Source organism: Cryptomeria japonica, chromosome 2, assembly GCF_030272615.1.
Source record: "Cryptomeria japonica chromosome 2, Sugi_1.0, whole genome shotgun sequence".
Taxonomy (NCBI): Eukaryota; Viridiplantae; Streptophyta; class Pinopsida; order Cupressales; family Cupressaceae; genus Cryptomeria; species Cryptomeria japonica.
Genome location: NC_081406.1, coordinates 146,817,167 through 146,827,346, shown reverse-complemented (window position 1 = coordinate 146,827,346; position 10,180 = coordinate 146,817,167). Strand labels below are relative to the sequence as shown.

The following is a 10,180-nucleotide window of genomic DNA, read 5'->3' as shown; positions in this document are numbered from 1 at the left end:
ATCGTCGAGGGCTAAGGCTAAGCTTGCTCCTCTGAATAGACCTCCACATCTGCCTAGGACTACATATCTTCTAATGGTATCTTCTATTCCTATGATTGCGTGAAGTGTAGACAAGGGAAAGGCCCCTATGTTGTCAAATTCTACGGCCCACCCTCCCTTTGAACTCTCGATCATGGTCAATATCCCTCAACCATCTCATTATGAAAAAGGGAAGTCTTCCTCTCAGGTTCGTTCATCACCACTCACTCCTACTTCATATCCCTCACTGGCACCCTCTGTTCGTTTGACTTCTTCTCGAGTGAAGCAAGGTAGGGAGCTTGTTGTTCTGAATGTGGTGCCTATCCTAGATGCACGTCCTGTTTCATCGATTGAGCCTTCACTTGTCCCTGGAATAGTTCCAGAGGCCTCACGTATGGAGCATGATGCTTTTGAATCCTCCAGAGCCTCAATTGGTGGTCCTCGCCTCTATCATAATCAGTGTGCACATGAGCATAAATGCTTTCGACAAGCCATGGCTCAATAGGTTATGTCGCTCTGCAGTCTGCTGGTACCTCTTCAATACCTAGTCATGTTGTCTCGAAGCATGTTTCTTTGGATGTTCCTATCTCTTCAATCTCTTCATTTTTTATTCTTGCCACTTCAGGGCTCGTTGATGAACCTCCCCCTAAACGGGTGCAGGTTTTCATTGCTCCTTCTTTGGAGTCACCCTCATTACCTCTTTGCCAGACATGCCTCCATTGTCTCAGCCCCTCGATACGTTGCATACATAGGTGGTGTCTAGCATAGCTCTATCTACTCCCCTATCTCGCAACCATTCTAGTATCAAAGATTTCTTGGAGTCCTTCAGCTTGCTACGGTTAAGAGCAGACCTATTTCTCCCATCTGACCCAAACACAAGATTGAATAGTGCCCCATTCTAGAGTTTCGATGGTGGAAATATTCGCTGGTATGTTCCTCACACTCTTTTATGCCTATTTCAGTACCTGTCATTTTTCCTGTTTATGTGTGTGTGATTGAAAAGGCCATGCCTTCTCTTGAATTCATCACTACTCCTCTTCTAGAGGCTGGCAATCTTGTTGTGATTTCATCTTCTCTGAATGAGTCACCTGCTTCTTCTACAAAGGCCTATATGTTTCACTACTTGGAGGATATCCTGGCCTTACTTACAATCTTCACGCAATTGTTGACCCTTACAGCATCCGAGCCTATTGACAACAATGTTTCTCCTACTTTTTCCCTTGCCCTTAGTGTTGGTGAGGTGCTCAATGAAGCTCTTATGGTTGTCCTGCTTCAATCTCATCCTCCTTCCCCATATGATATTAACTAGGAGGAAGATGACCTAGTTGTTGAAGACCTTTAGGGCCCTATCTTTCTTTATCTTGTAGCATACTGTGTGTGCATTCTTGTGTTCCCCCGTGCTTTCTTTATATATTTGTTCCCTCTTGGAGGACCCAAGTTACTCTGTAGGTACTTGGATATGGGAGGTTTACTATCTTTATCTACTGTGATCTTTTGAAGGACTCAAGTTACTCCGTAGGTGCTCAGATATGAGGTATTTTCTATTGTACATCTTCTTCTATTTATCTCTCAATTTCTTCTTTTTGTTGTATCTTATTTTTTCTCTATTTAGGGATGATGCAAAGAATTGGGGGCATCTTAGGCGTTCTTCCATGTTGACCCAAATTTTTATTTTATCTTTGTCTTCATGTGCTCTTCCTTAGATCTTAGAAATTTGGTGCTATGATGATATTACCCATCTCACAATTGTATTGCATATCTCTTCTCATTGCTATGGGTTCTAATGCCAAACTATTGGATCCCCATATCCTCTTGCCTTTCATTTTTGATGTTGTGGAAATTTATGTGTCACCACCTATTGGCGGCATTCCACGGAAACATCTTGCCATGTTGACGTGCCAAAAATCTTTTTCTCCTTAGAATAACATGTCTTTCATGCATATCATTGTAAGGGAGGCCCATCATATATGCATTTCTGCATAATCTACTATTGTCATTTAGTCTTCTGCATTAGCATTTCTTATTGATCACATTTCCATGTTTGCCTAGTTGGGGCTCAAACCACTTGATCTTTTGCTACCTTTTTCATGTAGATGGGGGCCAAACCATTTGATCTATCTATTTTGTTTGCCTTGATAGGGGCCAATCTACTACTTACCAAATCTATCTTTGATTGCCCAATTGCGTGGCTATCTAATGTATCGCTACCCATGTCGGAAAAATATATCTATCTTATTTCTCTATCGTATGGTCATCCATATTGGCATATATCTTTCCCTATTGTATGGTTATCCATACCAATATATCTCGTCACCCTATCATATGTCTATCTAGCATAATGCACTTTGCTAGATCCATGCCGGTGCATCTCATATCACGACAACCATTTATCTTGCATCTTTTCATAACTAGTGGCTTTCCTCCAAAGCGAGGCTCATTTCTATTATGCTATCTTACCAATCTTAAATCTATAATTTATCTTGCCATCCAATATGCTAGACTGTAGCTAGCATGTTTGCGATGTATCAGTTAGAAATATCTGTCCTAAATCTTTGTTGCATCTCGATGGGGCAACCTTGTCTAATCAACAAAAATCTACCTCCCTATCATGACTCTCTATCTTCCTCTACTTTAGCTTCACATCTCTCGGCAAAGACATGCTCACTAAAGGGGCAAAATATAATATCAAAAATCTCATCCTATTTAATTCAATGTGATAAGTGGCTCTTTCCTCCACATCATCGAAGGTTGGGTACTACCATTTTTGTTCTTTTGCCCATCAAGACCGCTTTGTCAACTTGAGACTTAAATCCTACCAAACTCACCGACCTATCATCCTTGGGACATTAGTGTGGTGTGGAGACATCCGTGCGACATGCTAGCATTCCACGAATCTGACAGTTTGTAGGTGGGCATTTGAGTGTTACGCCTGTGCCTGAAAGGAATCATAATGCCTCTACATGCATCCATCGACATTGGTTTTTCATCCAGGGCCTATATCTCTCTAGTTTGAAGGAATTTTGAGGATCTTTGGCTTTTTTGAGATTACTTCTTGCAAATTGGAGCTCTTGGAAAACTCTTTGGACAATGTTCATAACTTCTCTTACAAACACCATCATTGTTCCAACTTTTCGAATAGTTCATAGCATCTCAGAAAGGGGAGTTTCCTTCTTCTCTTTTCCATTCACCTCACTATTATCATTTTTCTATCTTGCATTGTTTTTCCATTATCTTTATCATTTTATTTCCTCGTGGCTTTACTTGGGTTCTCCTTGGAGGTGGAAACACCAAAACGGGGGTCTAACTTAGGCATAATCCAAAACACAACCCCAACATTTTTCTTTCTTGCTTATGTGCAGGTTCATAATTGTGGGAGAACTCTTTTACTACATGAAGCTTCAATCGTGGACCATCCATGAATCCCCTTTATCCCCTTTTCTCAATCATTTTTCGTGTTTAGTGTTATTAGTTTATTCTGTTATACTTTCTATGAGCATTTAATATTATAAATACATTTATTAGTCTCGTATGGTTTTTGTGCCCTATTCATATAGGATGACAACGCGTAGTGCTAGTGTCCCAACTCTGTGCGCTCATCCTAGGGACAAAGGCTCAACAGAGTTATCCGAGAGTCTTCTCAGCAATCTATTAGTTCAGTTTGATTGTTTTCATCCCCTATCTCACCTTAGTGCTAGTTTGAGTAATGTATCGAAGGGTGGATTTGTTCTATGGCATTCATCATCCTTGAGGTAGCAAATTTTCTCCGTTATACATACATACATACATACATACATACATACATACATACATACATACATACATACATGCATACATACGTATTAAAAAAATTATGGGACATGAAATAAATATAGCAGTTCTCACATAGAAAATAAATAAAAATAAATTATGTAACAAAATATTATTTAAAAATATCTTTGAACAAGATAAATTATATTTAAGAATTTATAATTTGGTTTTTAATATAAAATAAATTATGGGAAATGGAATAAATGTCAATTTTTAAAAATATTGTTCATGATGAAAAATTAATTATTGAAAATTATATAAAAAATTTCACAACTTAATTTTTAATTTTAAAATAAAATGCACTTAATATTTAGACAAAAAACTGCAAAAAATATTAGTTCATATAATCTTTAAATTATTAATAATTATGTTTCTACGGGTGATAGAAAATGAAAACGTGGCTTAAAATATTTAATTTGATGTCCAATATGGCCAAAAAATGGAACACCCAATAGTAGGATTACACATACTTATGTAATAGGTATTTGTTCTAAATACATTTAAAATATAGTTAATCACACTTCAAAAATAAATAAAAAATAAATCATCCAACAAAATATTATAAAAAATATCTCAAAACTAGATGTTTGTGTTACCAATCTATGTTTAAGAATTTATAATTTTATCTTTTCCACAAAAAAAAGGTGTGTGACATGAAGTGAATGTCACCTTTTTTAAATAATATTAATTATAATAAATATGGTATTAAAACTTATTTAAAAAAAAATCATAAATTTATTTCTTAAAACTAAAACAAAATGCATTTAGTACCTAGACAAAATATCACTAGTTCATGTCATCTTTAAATTAAATTATTTATAATTGGGTTTCTATAGGTGATAGAAAGTGAAAATTTAACTTAAAATGTTGATTTGAATATTGAATTGGCCAAAAAATGGAACACAAAATTGTCGGATCACTCATAGTTGTTATGCTTTTATTGGATATCTCTTGTTTCTTCAATATATGTTACTTTCATTTGTTCCTCATTTTTCAATTCTACTACCATTGAAATTTATTAATATATATCTTTTTGCTTCTTGTTGCTTGTTTATCCATTCATGGTTTAGATTTGGAGCTCCATTAATTGATATTTAATCAATCAAAATATATTCTTTAAAGCTTTCATCTTTTCAAGATCCTTTTTTTAATCCCTCCCTTCTCAACTATTATCCCCTAGAGTCCTAACCACCTCTCATGAGGGTAAGACCTAAGGGAGTCTATCATATATTCAACACTTGGTTATTTTCTAACTTTAGTCATTTATCTTTGAATTAATTTATACTGTAAATGATTTTATCTCTTTCCTTATCTTCCTCTTATCCCTAAAGTGGGGTCTAATTGATGGAACCACATTTTGGTAGGAATAAGCACAAGCTAGAGTTTTGAGCTCTAGTTTATTTAACGTTGTATTTATACTCTAATTGGAGGTGTCAAGGAAGGGTTATAAATGTGTGGTGGATTATAGAAGGATATGGTATAATATGATATGCTAAAGTAAACAATATAGACATTCATAAACTTCTCATATATATATGAAACACTTGACTTGTGATACATATACATCTTATATCAAACTTCTTGAGTATCTATTACAATCTTCTTCTCAATTACAAATAATATTTGTTTCTTTTTACACCCTCTCATACATATATGAAACACTTGACTTGCGATACATATACATCTTATATCAAACTTCATGAGTATCTATTACAATATTCTTCTCAATTACACACAATATTTGCTCCTTTTTACACCCTCACTTTAGTATATCTCAATATTTGTACATGCGTATCTATATCTCTATATCTTTATATATCTATAGTTTCCTATATTTCATATCTTATGTGATGGTACCTACATTTGTAAGCAACAAGGGATGTGTCCATTTCCCTTATAATTATTGCATTATTATGTCTTGATAAACTACTTGTATACACCACACTTAGTTTTTAGTAAGCTTTATTTAATTTCCCTTGTAGGGGTTTTCTCTATTCACAACTAGCCTTTGAAAGCTATTTATATTTTTCATCATTGGCTTCCATTAAACTAGAATTTTGAACTTTCAACCTAATTGGAAAGTTGCAACCATGTCCAATTAATACCTATTATGTGATTGCAATGTGAATATCAAGAGGGTAGAATGTTAATATTGGCATGGTATTCACAAACAATATTATGTCTAATGTTATGTTCTTTGAATACCTTCTAATAGATGTAAATTTTGAACAAAAGATTAAATTATAGGAAATAAGTTATTACATTAAAGATCTTGAATATTTGAAAGAATTAAATTTATTAAAGTACAGTTTGGAGATCTTTAACACCCTTGATAAATCCCTCAAAAGGTGGGAGAATGATTTTTTTGAAAATAAATATGACAAGAGTATGACAAGAGGTATTATTATAATGACACTAAATAAAGAGGACACATTAAAATATTTACAACAGGATTTACACTATGAATAGTCCATAACAACTTGTGATTAATTGGTTTCTATATTGGGTACATATTTCAATTCATAGTGGGACATGAGTTTTTGGTTTTAGATCATGGTTTTTATGACTATTAGTTTATAGAAATTAGTTGGTTGTTTCCTTTCCGCTTTGATCTATATAAGTACCATGTATGGGATAGGGGTTGATAGTGTTATTCAAATGAAGTACTATTAACTAGGGGTATATAATCATTAGATTGAAGAAATTCAAGTGAATTATATTGGTGTAATATTGTTCTTAAGATTATTAGAAGATCAATATCTATTTGGTGGTGTATTTTATTACATCAAAAGATTTTCTCCACACAAATATAGTATTATGTGTTATTGTTACTTTAATTATGTTTGTTTATATTCTACCTAATTGTTCAATCACATGTACTTGTTGGATTTAAGCACTAGATATTTTATTATTTTTGTTTACTCAATTCTCAACATGTCCAAAACTAATTGATGTTCAAATAATCATCCTAGTGCAACTTGTAAATTGTATAAGAAAGGTTAAGAGTATTCATAAATAGAGACATAAATCTATTTTCAGTTTTAGCTCCACATAAAATTCTACTACAAGACATGCATAAGATCTATGTTATTTGGTTTAGTCTACAATCTTGCATATATTGAAGTTCTAGTGACAAACCTTTGAGATCTTTATGTGCTCAAGATTAATTTTCTTTCAAGACTAATTATATTTTTCTTGTCTCCTCTTAATTTTCTTGTAAGAACCTTGAGGATTTCCCTCTTAGGCCTAGCATAGCCTAATGTAAAGAAGGATTTCCCTACCTTAAGAATTGGTCCTAAAATACCTCTTGTTTGACCATGATTCTCAACTCATTGCTGCTCAATTGTTGTCTTCTAGACTTGAAAATTTAAGTCTATACTCCCAAAGTAAAAATCCAAATATAGTTGAAATAACCAACATGTAATATGCAATTTTGAGTCTCAATACAAAATACCTAAAAAAATTGATCATATTAATTTAAAAATGAATAAAATAAAAACTATTTACATATTAAAAATTAATATTAATCTATGTACAAAATGAATTAAATTGGACAATAGAACAAGATACTTATGAATATGCCTTAAGCATCATGAAACAATCTTTGGAAAAGTGTAGAATGAAAGTAGAAAAGTGTCTATGATTTAAAGTTAGGAAATGAGTCTACAATCTAGAGTTTGAAGAAATATAATCACCAGTATGATATGCAATTTTGAATATCAACACAAAAGACCTAAGAAATCTAAGTATTAACTAAAATAATAATAAAATAAAAGATTTAATTTATGTATAAAATAAATCGAATTTGACTCTACAACAAGATACTTTTGACTATACCTTAATAACATAAAACAATCTAAAATTGAAGTGTTCAATGAAATAGTGTTAAAAAACTGTAAATGAAAGTATTAAAGTATGTGATAACACATTTATCTATTACAATATATTAGCCTCATTTTGTATTGATCTGTTAAAAAATCTTTAATAGTCACATCACCATGGGTTAGAGGAGAACGTGGTGTGTAACTCTCAACAACTATTGAGGATATCATTTTGAATTTCAAATCAAGACAAAACAATGAATACAACAAATGACGTGCAAAGATGTGAACTTAAATCCTGTAGGGTATGAGATGCTCTTTATCTATGTTGCTATTGAAAGGGATTCTTTCAGAGATGCCTGTAGGCAATACGGAACCTCAAAGGTTAGGCTTTTTTCCTGTATTAGTGGCTGCATGGACCCAGAGCTTTTTAAAAAGATATCTCTTAGCTTAACCATGTGACACACAAAAATAAAATTGAACTTTTATTTATTTCAGAATCATACAAATCCAGACTGTAAAACCTATGTCAATCCCAGTTTCCTTTCTCTCTCTATCTTCTATCTGATACCATGGAAATTAGGTTTTTGATACCATGGAAAGTAAAATTCTATTCGTGGGTACATTAAAATTTGATGAATTGGGACATTCCTCCATGTTCCGTTGTATCTGCATATAACTCAGATACCATGGCTGCAAACCAATCCAGTTCAAAAGGCATAGTTGTAGTTTCAAATACTCCACTACTGCCCTCCAACTGGTTTGGTTCGCTTGGTATTTTGATTGAATCAATTGGGTTAAGTACAAAATCCTCTTTTGGCTGTTCACCAAAATGAAGCACTGTCTTGTTCAGTGCTTCATTTTGCTGGACGATAGCCTGAGACACTCTGTACCTTTCAAATTCACTGTTTTGCATGAGAAATGGATTTGAAATAGAGCTAGAATCAATTGAATGTTCTGATGATGGATTTCCAGTGCCGAGCTTCCTTTTAATCCTTGTCCTCCAGTAGTTCTTAATTTCATTGTCTGTTCGCCCGGGTAAACGCCTTGCAATTCTTGACCATCTGCAATGCAACAAAATCACCCTCAACTGTAAATTTTTTAATCCACAATTGCCAAGTAGCTTGTTCTAAACCTACTTTGGCTAAGTGATGGATATTATTTAGGGAAAATACTTTTACAAATCTTTAATAATCAATTACCCTAGACAAATATTAAGAAAAAGTTTGATACTATCTCGAACCTGTTCCCCCATCGGTTTTGAAGATCTATGATCAGGCGTTCTTCTTGTGGAGTAATGTTTCCTCTCTTTAGATCAGGCCTTAGATAATTGATCCACCTCAGCCTGCAGCTTTTCCCACTTCTCTTCAGTCCTGCTCGATATTTTTCGATCAGCAACCAATAAGGTCATTTATGCTTCACAAATTCTAAAATCCATAAGATTGAATCTCTTATATTACTACTAATTACATTTCCAAGCGATATCTATCTAGATGATCCTGAATCAAATGCATGAGAAGATGCAATACAAATCTAGAGACACTTTTCTCCTCTAGGCCAGAATATCTGCGGTCTTGAGGAATTCTATTGAATCTCATACACCCAACTAAAACAAATAAGGCATAAGATAATTTCTGATTTCTGAAACTTTGATGAAAAATTTCATACACAGTCAATGAAAACCTAATATCATTAATTAAACATTGAATGATATACATCTCACTCTTCATTGCTGCATTTAATAATAAGTGGGAACAGAATATCTAATCCCAACAGCGAGTTGGAGAGAAGTGCTGAACAGAATACCACTAATCCCATTTAACAGTAAACATAACTAAAATCCATGCAGCTTAAATCCAGAATAACATTATCAGAATTATTGTTTCTCCTAAGGTTTAGATGTTACCTGAATTTTTGGCTACAGAATTCCAACGACCTTCACCACAGAGGTTTATATAGTTGGTGAGAAGCATATCCTCCTCTAAGGTCCATGGACCTTTCCTTATGTCTTCTTCTTCCTGGATATACATAACAGCTACCCTAGTCGCTCTTGTCAACCTAGTCTTGGTAGAAGTTTAACAGGCGTGACTCATTGATCACCAACAAACTCTCTGCAGCTTTCTTTTTTCTTCATAGATATCATGTCCCCGGTTTACAATCCATATTTGCAGCTCTTTATGGAGGCACAATGAGTGCAGACATAAAATATATAGAGGAGATTAAAGTGCTCTCAAGCAAGCTTTAGATAATTTGCACATGGAAATTGTGTACGGATGTCTTGTTTAGAGTGGTCCAATTTAGTTATCTCACTGCTGGAATCTCCAACAAATCAGTAATATAGAAAAAAAATTACCAGCAAGTGAAAGTCATGAGGGTGATGTCTATTGCATTAAAAGAAAAAACAATGAATTCTACACTGGGAAACAATGAAGCCTCAGGTCGGCTGCATTTTTTTTACTTTAAGCTCAGGAAGCATTATATTGGTAGCTCACACCATTTTTTCTTCTAATTGTCAACTATTTCGGATGCTGTTA

At 33.8% G+C, this 10,180-nt stretch overlaps 1 protein-coding gene across 1 annotated transcript; it reads right to left on the bottom strand.

Moving 5' to 3' along the window:
• Positions 1-8,160: 8,160 nt before the first annotated feature.
• LOC131071316 (MYB-like transcription factor EOBI) lies at positions 8,161-9,810 on the bottom strand. Its single transcript, XM_058007107.1, has 3 exons — positions 9,553-9,810; positions 8,890-9,019; positions 8,161-8,710 (listed from the first exon to the last, which is right to left on the bottom strand). Exons 1-3 carry the CDS (start codon positions 9,674-9,676, stop codon positions 8,272-8,274), a joined length of 693 nt encoding a protein of 230 aa, XP_057863090.1. The 5' UTR covers positions 9,677-9,810; the 3' UTR covers positions 8,161-8,271.
• Positions 9,811-10,180: the final 370 nt, after the last annotated feature.

Bases quoted from the DNA above. Each gene is read 5' to 3' on its own strand.
- LOC131071316 (XM_058007107.1), bottom strand. From the start codon at position 9,676: ATGTATATCCAGGAAGAAGAAGACATAAGGAAAGGTCCATGGACCTTA. The intron at 9,020-9,552 runs GTAACATCTAAA...AATATCGAGCAG, and splicing joins TTCTGTAGCCAAAAATTCAG to GACTGAAGAGAAGTGGGAAA. The intron at 8,711-8,889 runs GTTCGAGATAGT...GTTGCATTGCAG, and splicing joins CAAAACCGATGGGGGAACAG to ATGGTCAAGAATTGCAAGGC.